Raw genomic sequence first — 20,434 nt, 5'->3', positions numbered from 1 at the left:
CCCCCCCCTTTAAAAGGCTTATTCCTGGAGGTGAAGTACGTCCCCCCGCGGAGCCGGGGGGGAGCAGCAGGATGGGGGGAGGGAAGGGCAATGCTGGTGAACACCACCCACCCCCACCCTCCCCTTATATTAGCAAAAAAAAAAAAAAAACCACGCATCATTTAAAAAAAATAAGATTATCCGTTCCAGACTTCCTTTTTAAGCAAGTGCGATTTTCTTCTTAAAAAGACTTCACACTCCTATCTAGTTAGCTAGTGACCTACAATTTGGGGAGGAAAGTCGTCCCTAATTCTGCCAATACTAATAATACACTAATTCTGCTAATGCTAATACTGCTATAAAGATTATCAGGTGCCAATTTAAGCAACTGAGAAAAGGGGTGGGGGGAAGTTGTGCGTACATGTTCTTTTGTAGAAAACTCACTTTCTGTAGACATTTTTCAGCGCGATCTACTGTTCGGCACCACCGCCAGCTAACTCAGAGCACCACAGTTGTATCTGAAATCCCTCTCTACGTTCTGCCATTCCTGAGACCCCGTTTCGTTGCCCAGGACACCCATTTCACTGGCAGCGAGTAACAGGGCTGTCGGTGGCAGCACCATGTGCTGACTGTCACAGAAATCGTGACAGCAGCCGTTCGTTTGCCCATGAGGCTGTTACAGGTCATAAGCACCGACCTGGCTTGAAGCTGGTTTTGTTCATTTAGCCCAATTAACGGCAATGCCCTCATACGTAGTTTTAAGGCTCCAATTAACCCCAGTATGCAAACATGGATTCCATTTTAAATGAGTTCAAGCCCACTTTGACTTCAAGCAGATACAAGCATGCAGTTAATTGCTGCCCTGACCGGAACAAAATTACATACAAGCTTGATTCTGAGCATACACAAACCCAAAACATCCGATTTATCCTCCAACTGGTCATCAATCATCAAAAATAAAAAACACTCAATTTCATTTTTGTAATTCTGCATTTAGATTCATTAAGAATTTTTTCTTCTTTCTTGTACGTGCACATAAGAAAAAAGAACATATGCACACTTTGCCTGATTTTATTACAAACTATATGCACAAATATAGTTGCTATAAGATTGCTCATCCATTATTTGAAATAATTCAGCAGTTTCACAGTCACAGAATTGATACGTTTGACTTATGGAAGAAAAAAAAATTATTTACTCTTAAAAAATAGTCCAAATAAATTGGAACATTTAAAAGATTTTTCTGATGTGCCCTAGGTATCTACAGAAGTCAGTACACTGGGCTGAGGGCATCATAAAGCCTCTGTGCAGCCAGTTCCACCATTTCACGAAGGGATTCATCATCTTCACTTCCTGGCTCACAGTCAACGGTCTGGGAACAAAAAAAGAAGTATGTTAGAACAAGTTGCACTTCATATTCCTTTTCAGCACTTGAAGAATGCTTATAAGGGGAAAGGAAAAAATAGTCATGCAGATTGAAAATACAGTTATTAAGAGCAGTACTGTATGTTTTTAAGTGGTCTGCCAACATGCAGAAGAGCTCAGAGAAGACTTATGCCAAGTCCTGCTAAGGAACGACAAGCTTAATCTCGAGTTTTATGTTTGATTAGTGACTTGTTTCAAAACTGCTACGTAAAATGCATTAAGTTCTGCAGATTACATTTAATTCAAAATCAAATTAAATTAAAACCAAACAAGGTTCAGTCCTCAGAGACTTCATTCTATCTGTGAATTCACCTGCATTGTGTTGGTTGATATTGTAAAACTCATGCATTCATCACAGCTGTTCCCACACCCATAAGATAATATTTACATCACAATAAAACCCCAAAGAGATTAATTTATCACTAAAGCAACTTAAAATGTCTTCCTAGAGAAAGATGCTCACACCAAACATGCAAGTTCATCAACATTCAAGCCAGTCCCCTGACTGCTCTATCTCAAAAACAAGGGGCAGCATTTGCATAGTAATACTATTCTTGATCCTGGCGACTTTCTAGGCTCTAAGATTGTATCTTCTCTAATCCACTATTAACTTGTTACTCTTCTGAACAAGTAACTCCTTTCAACCGTAAAGGTTTGGGGGAAAAAAAAAATTGGAAGCAGCAAACATGCATTTAATGTTATCTAACAATGCCGTTAAAAGCATGCTAACTGTAAGGGCACTGTGTTAAGAGTTAACGTGGCAAAAATAAATCCATGTGCCCCACCATAGTCAGATCTATGCTAAAGAGGTTTTTTATTTAAAGTTATAAAGTTTTATAAGAAGATACATATGCAGACAAAGAAGGACAGATATTTCTTAAAACTTGATTCACAATGGGACAAGCTTGCCATTGCCAAGACAGCATGTAAAATAAGTATTACTAAGATACACACTGTTGCAGTTGAGTTGCCATTAGTTTCTGTCAGTACACAGGTCTTTTAACAATAATGACATATATCAGTAAAGTATTATATGAAAATGAAAACTAACTTCTTGATTAACCATTATACACTTTGTCTCATTACTTTTTTCTCTCTTGCAAGAGCTCTTTTCATCAGTCATGCCTTTTTTTCTGTTTGTATACATTGAAATGTAGCACGTTTATTAAAAAACTGAAAAAAGATGACACAGCAAGCATTGTGTGTTAACCACAAAACTGTCACTGTTCTCCTAAGATAATTAACATGCACTTGTTTTGTTTCAATAGGTAACAAGTTTTCAGCAGGGACCAACCTTTTCTTCTGGGTTTGTAGAACACCTGTAACATTTGCTATGGTCCCTAAGCTACTGAGAGCTACTCCAGTGGAATGTATTACTACTGTGAATAGAGGCAATACGTTATATATTTTTAATACCTTATTAATAATGACAGAAAGTCAACACATTAAAATGCTTAAGGACATGATTTTAACCATTCCTTACAGTTCCACGTTGTTCGACTAACTAGGTGTGATAGCTTATTAAAGCAGCCTTCTGACGTGCATGACATCCAATTCTGAACCTAGCTAGTAAATAATTAAAGTACTTCTTTTTGTGGGTATTTCAGGCTTTTCAGACCAGAGCCATTGTTTTAAGAGCATTTAAAAAAAAAAAAAAGTGGGTTAATTCAGTTTCTCCTCTACAATCTTTCTTTATTTTTATACAAGTAGAGAGCTGCTGAAAAATACTGAGTTTTCTTCCAATTTTACATTTGCATTTGTTATATAAACACTGCTAGCATTTTTTTAATGAAGAAAACTCTCCAGAAAATGCTTCTGTAACAAACTCAGTAAACTCAGCCTGCAGGCGGGATCAGTATCTCTCTCAGAAAGGCTGGGTACTGATCGACTGGTGAAAATGTCAATGAAATTAACCGAAAGTGAATAGGCTTAAGCTGTTTTGATACCAAAATACAAAAACATTTCCTTAGCAAATGGGTACATGATATTTGAGGCAGCGCTGTGTACTAGATGGGAGATTCACCTCTGCTAAACATAGTGCACACAAAAGCAAGTGTTTTGCTGTACATACCCGAGTGTCCAGCGAAATGTTTGCAGTCTTTCCATCAACAGTGATGCACAGGACAGAGCCGTCTTTTGAACTCACACAGTCTTCTCCAAACATATCCCTAAAACAAAGACCTATGTGTGAAAGATGTGGCCAAACAGCAAACTTGCGTCTTTCTTTCTATTAACCTTAGGGTTCCAAAGGCATTTTGTCAGCAGAGTATCTCCTTTCAGCAACTATTATTTAAGTCACTCAGATATAATTAACAAATACCAATCTAACCATAGCCTAATTTTGGGAGACAACTTAAAAATCTGCTTCTGTAAGAAATACTGGCCCTGTATTCAAAATTTTAATGATGCCAAGAACTTCTTACTCTGCCTCTTTCTTTACTTAATTCCTGGCATTCAGAGAAATTGGGCTGAAGTAAGTTTGCATGAAGTATTTGTAAAGTAACTGTATCTTTAAACTGTAATATACTAAAATTATTGTATTTACATAACTAACAGCGATCATTTTCCTTTAGAAAAATATATGCCAACTTACTGAAGCATGATCTCCATTCTCTTCCTATACACATCCATATCTACTTTTTTGGAAATTTTTTGTACTGCAGCTGAAAAGAAAAAGTCATTTTACTTTCACAGACATTTTCTGGGAGAGAAAATTGGCTAATTGATACATCCTGGTTCCTAACTAACTTTCATGAAAAACAATCCAAAAGCTACCCAAGATATGTACGTTTAAGCAATTTATAAAGAAAATGCATTAAAAAGAGGTGGAAGAGTCAAGGAAGTACATACATTTTAAATATATGTTCCCTGCATTTATCACATTTTAGAACAGAAAACTTTGCATGTCTAATTCTCACTTTTTAATTCTTCTTTTTATTGTTAACACTCATTACTTCTCCCATTTCCTTTACTTAAATGTGAAAATAATCCACTTTTATAATTTGTTTATCCATTTTCTCTTATTATAGGAAAATACCACATCACAGAGGCTAGGAGCATGCAGAGAATACACAGAGTAAAACTGGACAGCAAACGCGAGGAGTAGTAATAGGCACAGACATTCCTGGAATATGTTGCAGCATAGAGAGGTTGAAATAAAAATGATACTGTTTTTACACTTGGTTTTGAAATCAAGAGATAGTTTAAAACAAGTAATTTTCTTTTGAACATAATTAATTAAGTGTTTGATTGTTAAAGGAGTCAGAAGACTGTAGAAGAGCTAATTGTGAAAATCACTGCCTTTTTCACTGATGGATAAACAAAACATATAGGGCTTTTGAAAAACTAGTTTTCAATACTTATAAATCAGCTGAAGAATTCAGAGAACTGAACACAATGGTAATTAGAACTTCTTAGAAACTCTTTCAAGAACACTGAGCAAGTTTATCTTAAAAATTTACTAATCCCTTGGATAAGATGCAGCAACTGAACGTACTAAGCAAAATAACTTTATACTGGAAATGAGTTAAGAGCAGGCACATGGTCAACTGAGCAACAGTAACTTGCTAGAATTTAATAACATCTTTCTAAGCAAAATAATGTATATTCCAAGTAATGATGCAGGTAGTGGCAAAAAAGTGATTTAAATCCCTACAAAATAAAATTTAAAAATCCCTATTTTATTCTGATAAATGGATTATCATTAAATTATCTGTTACTGTGTTGCCAAGCTGCCAACACTTATGCTTAGTGGCCAACCCAATATTCAATACTGCTCCAGATTCTCAGCAGTTACATACACGTTCAAAAGCAAAACAGTGGAACAAAAAACAGAAACTATCATCACTAGCAAACCCAACAAAATTGCTGTGATTCTTGTATAGCAACATCAAACCCAGTACCTGATGATGCTATCACTACCCAATAATATTACTGGGTTGCAGGGTTTGCGTAAGTGCAATTGTGAAGTTAGTCTGATGCTTTTTTCAGAATTGTCTACTTAACTCTGTGATGAATGTCAGAGGAATACCACTCACAAATGGTAATCAGAACTTTCAAACAAGAAACTGATACAGAAAAATTAAGAAGAAATGCCTCAGTTAAATAAGCACAGGCTAAAATTACTACCTTTCTGTATTTTGGGATTTGACTGAACTTCCAGTATCACTGTTGTCACGGTGTCTGCATACATGTCATTAGCAGGATTTGCCACCCACTGGAAAATAAAAACAAAGCAAATTCATTTGAGCCCATTATTTTGGGCTGAGTTAATAATGCAACATAAAACCAATGTAACATTCATTGCATTCTCCTATTTGCTTTTCTCTGAATCCTACCTTCAAATGACTGTCACACATTTTACACTAAATTATTAAATACTTTTAACTTGGTATATTCCAGTAACGCCCCATGAAAAATTCAAGCTGTTGAATGTTTCTGAACACATTTATTAAATACTTATCAATTACCACAACTATTTGTGGAGGTGGTGGGAGGAAGGAGGGAACACCATTAGACATTATTTCCAATTACTACTTGCCAAATAAAAAAAGGGCATTAGACTCTTGAGCCACGGCAAAGAAGAAACTAGCACTGGCTAAATGAAACAACAGGCATCAACACAGGACCACAGCTCAAGGGGAACTTTGTTCTAGCTATCACTTTACTTGTCAGCCAACAGAAAACTGCTTAAAACATTTAATTCTGCATGGCATCTATATGATACTATTTTGCAGAAACCGGAGAACAAAATACTTCTTTCTCCCTCATCAATGCCCACCTCAAGGACTACCATGCCCGGTTCCTGGATCACAGTAATATTTTTGAAAACCTTCAGGGCCGGTTTTTGTTGGATTTCTATTTCTTCTACATCACCTACAAAGTGAGAACAAATAGTTAGCAAGAAAAAAATTATACTGAAAACAAGACTAACTTTATCTGCATAAGAAAACAGGTTATTTTAAGAATAAGAGGGTTGTCTGTTATTATTGCAACTGCTCAGAACTGCTCACAAAATGGAAGTGCATACTCTCTTCCCTTACCTGACAATATTATTTTCTTTGTTCTGGATTGTTTGGGTTTTTTTAGTATGTGATATTGGCCATTTTACTTGTTTTGAATTCTCATATTTGACTGGCTTAGTACACTGATGTGAGTACACCAGTGAAAGAAAACAAACAAGAAATTAAGTGCTCCATTTGCAGAATTAACCAGCTCTTCTTACACCCTTAAAGGATAACCCATTGCCTACATAAGCACGGAGCTTAAAACAAAAGCATTAGTGTGCCAGTTTACGAAGACTCAAACATCAACTTGAATACAGGTTTTCTCTTCACCAGTGATATGAATTAGATTCTGGCACTGGAGAAGAAAAAAAAATCCTGAGATTTAAATCTGGGAAGGGATCCTGCAAAGTGTGTGTGCCTTTAATGAACAGGAGTTGCCCCTAACCTTTAAGAAAGCTAGACAGAGGCACAGAGGATCACACTGGTGGCGCATTTAAATTGCTTCTGACTCAGAAGTAGTCAACAAGGCTAGATTCTTGCCTCTTGGGGAGGGACAGAAGAGGCTGTCTGTCACAAAGGAGGACAGAACTTTTGTTTTTATTAACTAGATGGCATTACCCATTCTATTTTGGGGCTGGAGAGAAAAGATCAATTCATTAATTTTGCATCAGAGCGGCTGTGGCATTCACTTTGGGAGCTAACAGGAGATAAAAATCAGCCTAGGCTCTATACTCCTACACGCTTGTGATTTTGTAGTACAACTACAGTAGAATCCCCCCAAAAAGCATGTGTCATACTCACGAACTAGATCTGGCAGAAGCCGCATGATCTAATGAAAGTTGTAAAATATGAAACAAACTGTGGCACTTCAGTTACTGGCAAAGAAGTTTCCATTCAGAAGACCTCTGAAGATTAGAAGTTTTTTCAGAAGTTGACCACTATAAATAATGAACATGTCTTTCCAAATACGCACCAGTAAGTTTTTGTAGCTGATAATAAAGCAGATTAAAAGGGCCCGTATATGGAATGGCTTGTGTCTGTGTTACAGTGCTCATCGCCAAGTCTGTATAATCTGAAAGAATTTTGAAAAGTACGTATTAAAAACTATCCCTTTGGACTTACTTCCTAAAAAATAAAATTGCCACTATAGATAAGTAATGGCATTGATACCTTTAATACAGAGGGTTGAAAAGGACAATTTGTAAAGAGGAGGGTGGAGTGTCTATTGTAAAACAATGTATTTGTGGTTAAGAAACCAGCAAGAGCTTGTTATTTTGTCATACCCATTACAGGCAAACAATGAACTAGGACAGCAGAATTGCTTTCCCCCAAGCTCTTTTGACCTTACATTTAATTATTCTTCTATTTTGAGAATAGATCAATTTCTTTAGTAATAAATAACACAGAAGCAATACACAAATATTTTCACCGTACTGTAGTTTTTTTACACTAAAAATTAATGACATTTTAGAAACTGGCAGGACAATCGATCAAGGTGCTCTTCTGTTCACACTGGCATGTTTTATGTATATTCATGCAGAGAAAGAAGTTTTAAGTAACCAGAAGGGAAATGGAATTTTGCTTCTGTTCTTTTATGGAAATAATAGAAAAGATTTTAAACTTCACTGGACAATGAACTGAATGCCTTTCCTCTCACTACAACAGTTCAGAACTTTACGCACAATTAAACCAATGTAAAAACCAAGATGTTCACTAACTGCTTAACACAAAATTACAGAAAAAACCAACAGTATTGTATGTGTTTTAATGACAAAAGAAGGATACAGTAAGTTTCAATTACCTACTGAGCACATCACTGTTTTTACTTACTGGAGAGGTCACATGGAGAAAGGATGTGATAATTAAAATTTCTTTTAACTAAGATTCCAGAAATTCTCTGTCCTTGCTCTGGTTTCTTATCTGCTAAAGATCCCATCACCTGGAAAGAAAAAACACATATAGTGCAACAAGGCAATATGAAGTATCCAGAGCTTAAAGGTAATTACAGAGATGAAATATAGTTGTCTCAGAAAAATCAAACATAGTATGAAATTAACTCTGAAAATAAAAGTTCAGAGTAACCAACAAACATTCTGAGATGTAGCAAAAGAAAAGGTTGGAAGAGTGAAGAGCCGAAAAAAAACCCACAACACCAAAAAACCGCCCAAAACCAAACCCCAAATGCAAACACAAAACATTCACATGCTTTGAGTCCCTAGAAAACATACACAATCCAAAACCAACTAAAAATAGAGGCTTGGAAGAAAATGTTTTGGTTTTATCCTAGAGGAAAATACTGTTGTACAGAGAAGAAAAGATTGATTTTATACCTTGGCAAGTTTTTCTCCTCTGAAGTTTAATGTCACAGCTTCAGTATTCCTAGGATTATGAACTTCTATATGAACTTCATCGTTATCCTCATATTCCCGTATCAACGCTGCTTTCAATCTGGCCATTTCATTCTGCTCACCATGAACTAAAATCTATAGGAAAGACAGTTTTTCCTTTTAGCAAAAGTTACATGTTGAATCAGGTATGTTTAGTAAACAAATTATCCAAGAAAACTGCCATCTTGTACCTCATCTTTATAAAAACGTAATTTCATGAGGTCACCATATATGAACCATTAGCTCAATTATACTACATAGAGTTCTATGTGTGTTTTTGAATTCTGTGCATCATTCAAAGGCCTAGATTTCACAACCCTGAGTATTAGTAGAAAAATATATGCAAATACGCAGAATGCATTACAGAAATTCCATTTAACTTTTCATACAGAAGCACATTGTTATATTACAAAAGGGAAGTATTAAGTTCAACAATAAAAGTTAGTTAGCTTAACATTTTTGTGTCTCCGTAGAGATAAATATATACATAACAAACATGCAATTCAGAGAGGATGTTTATTAAGCTCACAATTTTCGTTGCCAAGTTAAATCCTCTCTTCTGCCGTAATTTGGTTTATTTCTTATCTTTGCTTTCGCACTGGTTCTCCCCTCCCCCTCAGCAAGTTTCAGATCCTAGTCCTCATTTTCATATTCTGGCCTTCTCGCCTCCTGCTCCCTGTGATTTGCTCATACTTCTCCCCGCAAGTGCTGCCTTTGTCTTTTGCTGCCTGCTACATACCTTCTTTCAGATTGGCCAACTCTTTTCCAATCAGTGTTTTCAATTTTTATTTTGGGGCAAATTCCAGTGATTTATTCCCATACCAGTGTTCCCAACATAATGTTGTCCAATACTGTATCTTACTTGCGCAAAACACTGCTGAAACAGGTTGTGGACCATACCACTTTCTTGAAAGTCATCCCCAGATATCCCACATGCAGACAGTCGAGAGCAAGTTCATCTTTACTTTGCAAAGGTAATGTTAAGGCAAAAACCGGTTAAAATCTCCAGCTTTTAATATGCAAAGCATAGGGATGCTGGCTACTGATAGACACAAGTACCTGCCTTGATGACTCAAGGCGGTGAGTGGTTTGATGAATCCCCCTCTGGAGAACTGGGCAGCATGTATACTAACCACATGTGGAGGTTTCAGGGCCCGGATAAATTCACTAGTTTGTTGATAATCTGTGTGAGCAGAGAAAGAAATGTAATCCACAGACATCTTCAGTGGGAGTTTTTGCCCTGACATAGTTGTGATCTCTTCAGGTTCAGACATGATGTGCTAGGAAAAAAAGAGCACTTTAAATAAAAAAATTGAAAGCCCCCTGCAGACACCACATAACTACATAACTAATGCTTTACATTTCAAAAATCAATGAAATAATATTGGCAGCCAGGTTAAATGCAAAGAACTGAAAAAATCTTCAAATTTCACAAAACACACACTTACAAATGAATAAAGCATGAACAACACACACCATTTCATCTTTTGCATCCTCAGCAGATCTGGGATCTGCTTCATTCTTCTTCCAGATACATCTCTCTCAAATTTCCATTAAAATGATAACAAGTGTGTGACTTCCATCTCTAAAGGCAAAACTAGATGCTCTGGTTGCCTTTAGCTACTGGAATTCGGAAGGAAGGATTTAATTCTCTACAACCGGATAGTGTCACAACATGCACAAGGCAGTATGATCTCTGACACATAAGTAGCGTTAGGTTTAATACAGACTCCTCTAGAATTAGGGTTAGGGCTCCCCTCTCGAAAAAATAAATGGCGGAGAAGTCTAAAGATGGAGAAAAGTATCCATCATTCTTTCTCATTACAAGCTCCTAGAAAAGATTATTCTGTATAACATCACTGGAAGTGGCCAAATGCAAATTTTCTATACTTTTCATTGGTATTAGCCAAAAGCAATTAGTTTTGACTACATCATTATGCGTACCTGACAACAATCTTCTCAGCAAATCCAAATAGAGACACTTGCTATTGGCCATTTCCTTTCAAACACAGCATGAGTACTACTTCATATTAAGAAGTTGTGATGCATTAGCAACTCACCTTAGCAAGTGTTCCTTCAACACAGTACCCTGCTATAATTACTCCATTTCTCTTATCTGTGCACCAGCTCTCAAACAACTCTCTGGACAAACCACTCTGCATCATACCTGGGGATGCCATCACAACACTTGGTCCAATATCATCAAAATGATCCATACTCTACATAGACAAACAGTAAGAATATCAGTTACTGTAACACAATTAAATGAAGGACAGCTTAGCTACACCCTTGAACAATGTACAAGTAGAGCCCTATGTTCACAGATTACACTCCATCCTCATAAAAAGTGCCCTCTGCAAGAAGGTTCCTCCTACTGATACCCATGAGGAACAAACTATAAGCACAGGGATCTACAGCGGAAGAAAAGTTGGGGCATAAGTTCCACATAACCAGTCCTCTAAACACTGGGATAGCAGATAACTCAGATGCAAACCTGTACCTAATCCATCTCTTAGGATAGTAAATAAGCAAACTATTCAGCAAACATGAACTCTTCTGTCACCTTTCCTCTTTTGTAAGACAACCTTATCTCAAGCTTACCTTCAGATTACTAATATGCTTGAAAACAAATGGATTGTTGATGTTAATTTGCTTGCGGATTTTGTCATTCATGGCATTGACGTATGTCTGATAAACTGCCATACATTTCTTTGCCAAAGAGGAGGCATAGTATATAGGGATATCATGGAGTTCAGGATGATTCTGCCAGTATTCATCTAAAAAAAACAAAACCAATGAAAAACAACAAAAAACCTCACCAACCAAAAACCCACGCAACCCCGCCCACAGCATTATCTCCAAAATGCATGCTTCTCAGAAATGTTAATACTTCTTGTAAAACAGATTTAGCAGTGTTTTTCTTCAGTTTTATTACAGAAAATCACAATTATTTTTTTTTTACCTGCTCTACTAAAGAAGAAAAAGCAATCACCAACTGAAAATGTATACAACTAGTACAAACAAACAGGCAAACAAACAAGAAAAAGATGAACATCAGATATTTTGCGCAGGTCAAATTCCAATCAATCACCAACTTCAGCTACAAGGTATAAAGTATACATGATATTACACAACAATAAATCTAGGTTTGCAACAATGCAAGTTCTACCACACCACTGCAATAAAGCTAAAATGTCTCTGTCAGATATTAATTCTACATCTAACAGCTAGGGACATCTGCACATAGATACGTTGGTGAGAATTCACTGTACCAAAATTCTGGAAAACAAATAAAATGGAGTTCAAGGTGTGAAAGAAACATCCAGTAATCAAGCCTGGCTTCCTCTATATCACCTACAGTTATATTTTACAAGCTTAACTGAAACAAAAACAGGAAAAAAGCCTCCATTAACCACAACTTATTTTACCACTGATGACAGTAGCTGTGACCTTTAATAAACACAAAGAAGAGATCTGAATGCAGCTGTACAAACATAACTTAGTCATCTTCCCACTTGGATATGATTCTGCTAGTCTGAAACATATTTATATTGCATAACTGACAAACAATTGTCCAAAAAGAGTGATATGCTCTTTTGGCTGTATTTGTACATTTAAAATGATATAGCTTTAACCTAACAGCTTTGATCTGCAGACAAAGCTTTTCAGAATATGTCAGAGACGCTCACTGACATGAATATCTTAATAAGCTCAAGTGTGAGGTTATAAATAGAGCCAATAAAAGATCCCTAATAGCAGGACTTATGGTAACATTAAAAGACTGCACTCATCATCATAATTTTCTATACTATCATAATTTTCTATACCAGAATGCAATATTTTATTTTTTGTCAGACGCTTACGGAAAGAAGAAGAAACACAGAAGCCTGCAGGCTCAATTGTGTAGGCATGTGAGTTGCAATTGCATTTTCTACCTAATTAAGCATCCAATTACATGTCTAGCTTTACTAGCTGTATTTTCAAGCTTATCTTTAGAAACTCACTTTAATACCTACACACAGCAAGAAGAGGCCAACAAATTACAAACTAATGACTACACAAGATTTAAAATGTTCAGTTTTTATCTCCTCCGTAAAATAAAAAAAACCTTAATCAATGATAAGTAGTAAATAATCCTGCAACATTGAATACTACCTCATGACTAGATCCAAATTTCTTATTAACATCTGAATAGACCAGTAACACATTTTGAAAACAAACTAGTTTCTAATGTTCAGCTAAACTGAAATGGGAAGTCAGAAGAATTTCAAGTATTTTGGGTAACACTTTAGATTCAATACCCCTAAAAATAAGTATTTTAATTTTGAGATATCTTTTTATCTTGTCAGCATTTACATATGACTACAAGACTAGTGAAAAATCACATACATACAACAAATTAAATGTGCTAAAAGGAAGCAAAGATGCCTGGAAATAATTTCTTTAAAAATTGTTTTATCTGAAGTACCTTGTAACAACTACCTATATATTTTATGTGAAGTGGCTTGTTGTGATGATACATAATTCTTCTCTCCCCCCCCATTTCTGCTCTTCTTAACAAAGCCTAATCTGCTCTCCCATTATCATTAGGACTTTTGAAATGCTACAAGTGTCTGTTATGGTCTTCTTCAGATCAGTTTGTGAACTAAAGGGCAAAACCAGTGAAACTTTGGAACAAAATATATCTTTTTTTCAGCAGCACAGTTTAAGTAGAACAATTGTGATTGCTCACTTTTCAATCTGTAGTAGTAGTCGTCCCTATTTGCTGAAATCCTGGTTCAAAAAGATTCAAAAGTCAAGCATGTATTACCATGCCATTGCCCTTTCCTTTCTAGGTCTCTGTCCCACCTCACAAAGCCGAACTGCCTCAGTTGGTTTATTGGATTTTTTGCATTTGAACAAACGCGCATTATATATTCTCAGGTAGTTAACACCCTGGAAAATGGCTGAAGAGTTTTTAAAAAATTATTATATCTGAAAGACTGCACATGAAAACATTCTCATTTAACTTTATATGCCTTTTATTAAGAGGAGCTAGAAGGTACATACCTAAAATTAAAAGTAGTTCTTGAGCTCGACCCAGGGCAAACACAGGAATAAGACCTCTACCTCCTCTATTTACAATGTCGTGAACGGTATTACAGAATCTTGCCTCTCGCTCTTCCCTTTTTTCATGAATATGAGTACCATATGTGGATTCCTATGTATAGAGAAATGGAATATTAAAAGTGCTATCACAGAGACTAATTCTTGACAATCTCCTCTGAATCCAGTAAGAAAATGCAGAAAAACTTACTGGTGTTAACATGAGGGGGAGGGAAGGGAGAGGGCTGAGGTGAAGGGAAAAATCAAAACCACCCCCAAATTCCCATAACCACCTCCACCAAGATAAGTAACAAAAATTTCCCCAAAACCCCTTCCAGCAATTTGGAAAGACAGATCCTGTTAGTAAATAAAAAAATAAAATAATAAAAAAGAACCTAGAACTGTTAATTTTGACGCTTCTTTTAAAAGGTTTCAAATTTAACGTACTTATTTTCCTAACTGGAAATGCTGCCACTGCTTTGATGAAGGGATTATCATGTTAACATGGCTCATTAGTGGTATGGGTGCCACAGTTTAGAAACACCTAATCTAAAAGATAGGAATTACACATAATACAAGACTTTGATGTGACTTAAAATGAAATTGTCAGTTACAGAAAGCAGTTAGAAAGGACACAATAAATGAAATAATTTTAAGCGTTACTCTGAAAGATCCCACTGTTCATTTCCAGATAAAACTGTTATTTTTAAAATTTCCCCTGAGCTTCTGATTTTCCAAACATGGATTCAGAATAAACCCATTTCACTCAGAAAATAAAACAAAACAAAAATATGGAATAGCACTCAGGGTACCTCACCCAGGAAAAATTCTCAACAAACATAGCTGGAAGTGGGTTAAAATCTACTAAAGAAAGGTACCTGGCTAAATTGAGGTTTGTACAATGTATCTAGCAAGCACAAGTTGAAACCTAATATATTTTCCATCTTGAAAAGATTTATCTAGAGGCTTAAGGAATTTCATCAGAAGAATTATAAAATGAAAATTAGACTTTTTAATACAGTGAAAAGAAATGTTGAAGTGTTCCGAACACCCAAGCGTTTGGATATTTAACACAAATCACATACTACCATTAAATCTCCACTGTCTTTCTCATTCCATTTTAGCTTTAATTAAGTGATACCCCTATACATATTTAATTACTAATATAAAGAAATGATTTTGTAAAACTTACAATTATAAGAATATCAGGTTTAATATTGGGAATCTCAGCTGCCATCAGATGTCTGTCTTCCTGTCTTGAGAAATCACCTGTATATAAAAGCTATTGGAGACAAAAAGAAGCAGTTATTCTGATTGCAGGTTCTACCAGATCAGCAGTCTTTAAGAAGCTGTTATATAGAAATGATATTTTTTAAGCAAAGATGGCTTTAAGGAATTTATGATAAAAAGGTCACTTGTACTTTAATTAAAGACTCTTCTGATGTGGACAGTGCTTACAATATTAGGTCAGTAGTCCTACAGTACAAATATTTTAACCACAATAAGTAAAGGTATTTCAAGCAGTACCATAATTCCAACAGAACTAGGTGAACAATTATTAAGATTTTATTTTTCATTTGGAATATAAAGGTGCCATTTTCAGCCTTTTGCAAGCATGCAGCGACCATTAAGAAGTAAAAATTGACATAACAAAATATACAGCAGGTCCTAAGCGGAAGAAAAAAAGTAGATAAAACTGCATTTACATATCATATTGCAAATGTAATTAATAATCCAGCAAAATCACTTATTAAAAATTCTTCTAAGATTTTCTGATACTAAAAAAAAAGCCTGTAACCTAGCAGATTTTCCAAACAGAACAATCATGTTACACCAAGCAGTAATTTGTAACTATTAGTAATTTTTAATGCATTTTTAACTGCAGGATGGAATGCAGCTCTTTGTGCCCAAAATGATGGTTTCAAAATTGGACATTTTTTACTTAACAATCATTCCATTGATGAAAATGTGAATAATAACAACATATATAGTCATCAACAGCAGATAACTGGTCTATGGGTAACCTACTATCACACTCTATCACACACCTACTATCATTTGCTTCATAGGGAATTAAAGAAAATAATGGATATTAAAACCCAATCCATTTGAGTCGGGCATAGCAGAGGGAAATCCCTTTCTCCAACATGCCTTAATCAGAAAACAAACAAAGGCAGTATGATATCTAATTTTTATTGTAAATTCAGTTCTATTTCTACACTTTTTTTAAACTTTAAACTTTTTAAATTCTCAATCATTATAAACCATGAACAAAGTCCTACTAGTCAGCAAGCCTGAGGACCACCATCTCTCTTCCCTCTTCAAGGCTGAAAGAAACTTTTCTTGGGCACTGATTATCCTACTCAACTCCAATTCACGAGATTAGTTTCAACCAGCTGGTTTTGACACAGCGCTGTTTGTGATTATACGATGACTTATTTAATCTGTCTGTGCTTAAAATTAATAATCCTATTTCTTTAGGTATTTTAGCATAAGAGCGTTATGAGAAAAATATAACTTGCGTATTTTGATGAATGCCATTTAAGCATTCAGACAGGCAGACACAGTAAACCAGAATTACAAAAACAAACATCTGTTCATGGATTTTACTAAAATGCAGCTTCCGTAAGACTGCCTCAGCTATCAGCTACCTCTGAGTGGACCAGCAAGGAAAACTACATGTTTACTGGTTCCAAGTCAGAGTAATAACCCACTCCCATAAAACCCAAACATCCTACCTGATTCAATACACGTGTCACTTGCTAGTTCTAACTAATGAGAAAATACAAGGCTTCCCACCTTGACTTGAGCCCATCTATTTGACAGCTTCAGCTGCAGTGGTGGGGCTTAACAGACAATAATAAATAATTAATGACTAAGTTAGAATTCAGGCTTGATTTCAACTTTATAATAAAAAGAAAGTACCTTCACACCAGCTATTTCAATCATAAACATGGCTGCTCCCAGAACGTGGCCTGCATGGTAACACCAGAATTTGATTCCTGCCACCTCTTTCACTTCATGGAAGTTGATGGTCTCGATCTTGTCCATGCTTTCTTCAAGGTCTGTTTCTGTATATAGCATGTCATCCGCTGATATATTACTGGATATAAGTGAAATGGCTAAATATCAGCTCATCTTAGCAGCTTAGATTATATAACAGTTGGAAAAAAACACTTGCTGGATTATTCCCCACTGCCAGTAAGACTTCCATTCAGTAACACTATGTCTCCTACGTTAGAAATCAAGTCCAGGTACTCTAATGTAGTTTGCCTAAGCAGAGTTAAAGCATTTCTTTTGAAAGGCCACGCTAGAATAGTTTTTTCAGTTCAGGAGCTGCTCTGTATTTTGTCTAAAAGGACCAACACAATCCCAGCCCTGGACAGAGATCTGCCACTCAGCTTGTAACAGGCCTCAAAAACCAGGACAGGACCACTGCACTCACATGGAAAAGATGTGTCAAGGCATGTAACAGAAGGAGAAAAAAAAAAAAGAGAGAAAAAAACCCAATAACCCATAAGTAACAGAGCACTCTTTGTATATTTAATATTTGATCTGACCTTGTCCCAAAAAGTGATTTCTATCTTTAGGGGCTTAAAATTCACTACTTCTGTGAAGCTTAAGAAAAAACAGACATTGAAAAGCATGAGAACAAAAGAGTGTCTGAACAGATGGGGGGAAAAAAAGATACTATTAAAGGTACAAATAAGGCAAATGAAAACAATGAGAGGACAGAAGGAAAGATTTTTTTGTTTGTTTTATTGATATTAAATTATTTGAGAGAGACATTATCCATGAGGCAGTAGGATGATTACTTCTAACCTGGTTATAATGTTGCTACTTGTGGCAACATCCCGGTTCATCCAGCCACCTTTGGTGGCTTCATCTTAAGTTTCCTATTGGATATATAGGTGAAATAATTCAGCACCTGAAGAGACAGCCTGCGGGTCAGCTTACCTCACTTTGACATAGTCTGAAAGAAGCCATCTGTAAATAGCTTTTGTGGCATGAGTCATAAACGTCCTTCCTTTAAAACTTGTTTTCTGCAAAAACCACGGTAAAGCGCCACAGTGATCTAAATGGAAACTTTAAAATAGACACACAAATCCAATTAATACATCAACATTACATAACACTAATATGTAATATATAATTCACTACTTCACTGGATTAACATAGCATCACAAAAATCCAGAAACAGAATTTTCAACCTCGTTATTAACTATGCTGGTCTATATTCTGCAGACTAGCGACTAGAAACTCAACCAAGAAAGCTAAGAGTAATACAGGAAATTTTCCAATAATTGCAAATGTGTAGCCCATATAATTTCAGAATTAACCTTTTTTTAATCTACATATAAATTTAGAGGGATAAAAATAACAGGAACCGGGAACACACTAAATGTCACAGATACAAGAAAGCTAACAAACATGATCCTAAGTTTGCATGTTGGACGCTACGGATTAAAACATGAATTACTAAAATAAAATTATTTGGCCACACTTCTACTTTGACCTATCTTAAGGAAGAACTTTTGAAATATAGATAGAACAAACACATACCACAAAAACTCAGGATTTTATACAGACCTAGTTATGACTGCTTAAATCATTTAGAAATGTCTCTCCTCAGCTCTTGGCTGCAAAGCAATATTTAAACCACATTCAAAGCTTGTGTAAGTCTCTGAGAACCTTTTACATTCAAAGCCACTAGAGCAAAACCCACAACCAGTACTTTACAGCAGTCTTTATGTAGAAAACTCATTCTAGAAGCTGTCACAAAGGTGTTAAAGCAGGCCAGGTTATAAAAAAGTTAGACATCACATCGAGCTCAGAGGAGAGTTATAATGTCAACAGTGACTGAACATCCTTAATTTAAAAAAAGTTGGAAACTAAAGTTTTGCCATGCCTTTACCATTTATGTAACACCTATTTTCAGCCTCTCTTAACAACCTACAAGTGAACACAGCTCAGACTACGATCTCAGTATATTTGTTCTTTTACGTGCAACTTACTGACTAATTAAGAGGAGATCAATCTCAGCAGGATCTATCAAATCAATGTAAGGAAGAGCATCCATTCCCTCCAGTCCAGGATGGATTCCACAATCAAGCTGAAAAATGTAAGAAAGTTAAAGCTTCTAATAAAAAAACTCTCTTTCATTTTCATCTAAAATATAGTTACCAGTGACTGATAACTTTTAGCATCATGCAAAAAACCCCCCATTTTTTCCTTAAACACTGCTTTTAGTGTTGGATTTCATATCTTGGGCTTCTGTCTAGGTGACTTATCTCCACTGGGTAACTGAACACCTTTCAAAAGGTCACAGTCTTTGTCTATAATTTTGTACCTATACAAGCCTTCATTCACACTTCAACAATACTTGCATATACAGAACGAGTGTATGCAAGTTACTTCGCCACCATCTAAGAAGGCAGCTGCAAAAGATAACATGTATGTGTCTACATGTGACTGTTTACATGTAACAGTAGGTAAACATTAGCCTTAGCTTCCACTGAGACCTAATATGTGTAAATTTTAGAATCTACACTTAAAGATACATATATTCTGTTTGGCTTTATGGATTTATTTTACAGGACAGCCTCTGTAATGCCGACTATCATACAGGCGATCTTGTTCCAGAAAGCTACAAAATGTGCCTCTTCTAGCACAGTCTCTGACTTCTGTGCAGAGGCTGAATTTAACCTATAACATCTTTTTGTGACCTGAAGTACCGTAATGAGAAGGTGTACAAATACATTTATGCAGTAATTACCATTATTTTTCTTCCTTTAAACTCCAGAATAATGCATGACCTTCCTACTTCTTGGCCAGCACCTCTGCAAAAGGATAGCAAAGTCACCAAAATTACAACAATGCACATCGTATAGATGTAACTGTATCTGGATGCCTTTAGCAGGATTCCTTTTCTATGTAGAAATAACAACCCCACAGCCCTTTTAAACTCAGATATTTAAAGTAACCGAACAGTTCTATTTATCTTAATGGAAATGAGACCCTGTTTAATGCAGCAGAAATAAAAAGAATCTGCTAGGGAAAATTACTTTGGTCTCCTCTGTTTTTTACTGTTACGCCTGCACACTCGGCTCTCAAAGTATTGAGATGGATAACGAATGGAGAGTTCACTTAAATAACAATTTATCCGGGGCTGAATAAACCTGGAAACGGCATCTTCAAGTTGTCCAGCAAACAACTCTTGTGATGCTACCAGAAACACCTTCAAATTGCACTGGCATCTTTACCAGAGAAAAAAAATCCAACTTAAAATAGGAAAAAACAGGGGCGGGTGGGAAGCGGCATCCCGGGATTTCAACGCCTGGGACGAGGTTCCTGCCGGGCCGCCCTGGGCACGCGCCCGCCTCTCGCCTGTCGCGATGCCAACAGGGGACGCCTGGGGAGGCGCCGGGCCGCGACCGGGGGCGCCCCCCTCTCTCACTCACACACACACACGCACACACACGCACACACGGGTTGGCGGGCCTTCCACCGGCGGCCTTGTCCGGACCGCCCGCCCGCCCGGCGGCCCCAACC

The 20,434-nt window shown here is 36.4% G+C and overlaps 1 protein-coding gene across 1 annotated transcript; it reads right to left on the bottom strand.

The window, feature by feature from the left end:
* Positions 1-1,163: 1,163 nt before the first annotated feature.
* CPSF3 (cleavage and polyadenylation specific factor 3, 73kDa) lies at positions 1,164-19,766 on the bottom strand. The gene is made up of 17 exons (XM_009893266.1): positions 19,659-19,766; positions 18,898-18,995; positions 17,840-17,968; positions 16,808-16,985; positions 15,075-15,164; positions 13,847-13,997; positions 11,399-11,574; positions 10,858-11,016; positions 9,931-10,077; positions 8,741-8,893; positions 8,241-8,349; positions 7,384-7,482; positions 6,185-6,279; positions 5,533-5,620; positions 3,998-4,067; positions 3,476-3,572; positions 1,164-1,351 (listed from the first exon to the last, which is right to left on the bottom strand). Exons 1-17 carry the CDS (start codon positions 19,764-19,766, stop codon positions 1,250-1,252), a joined length of 2,049 nt encoding a protein of 682 aa, XP_009891568.1. The 3' UTR covers positions 1,164-1,249.
* Positions 19,767-20,434: the final 668 nt, after the last annotated feature.

This window comes from Charadrius vociferus, unplaced genomic scaffold, assembly GCF_000708025.1.
Source record: "Charadrius vociferus isolate BGI_N301 unplaced genomic scaffold, ASM70802v2 scaffold269, whole genome shotgun sequence".
In the NCBI taxonomy this organism is placed as follows: domain Eukaryota; kingdom Metazoa; phylum Chordata; class Aves; order Charadriiformes; family Charadriidae; genus Charadrius; species Charadrius vociferus.
This window is presented reverse-complemented; position numbering and strand designations above follow the sequence as displayed.

Bases quoted from the DNA above. Each gene is read 5' to 3' on its own strand.
- CPSF3 (XM_009893266.1), bottom strand. From the start codon at position 19,766: ATGTGCATTGTTGTAATTTTGGTGACTTTGCTATCCTTTTGCAGAGGT. The intron at 18,996-19,658 runs GTAATTACTGCA...TACATTTTTCAG, and splicing joins TTAAAGGAAGAAAAATAATG to CTTGATTGTGGAATCCATCC. The intron at 3,573-3,997 runs GTAAGTTGGCAT...TCTTTGTTTTAG, and splicing joins AGAATGGAGATCATGCTTCA to GGATATGTTTGGAGAAGACT.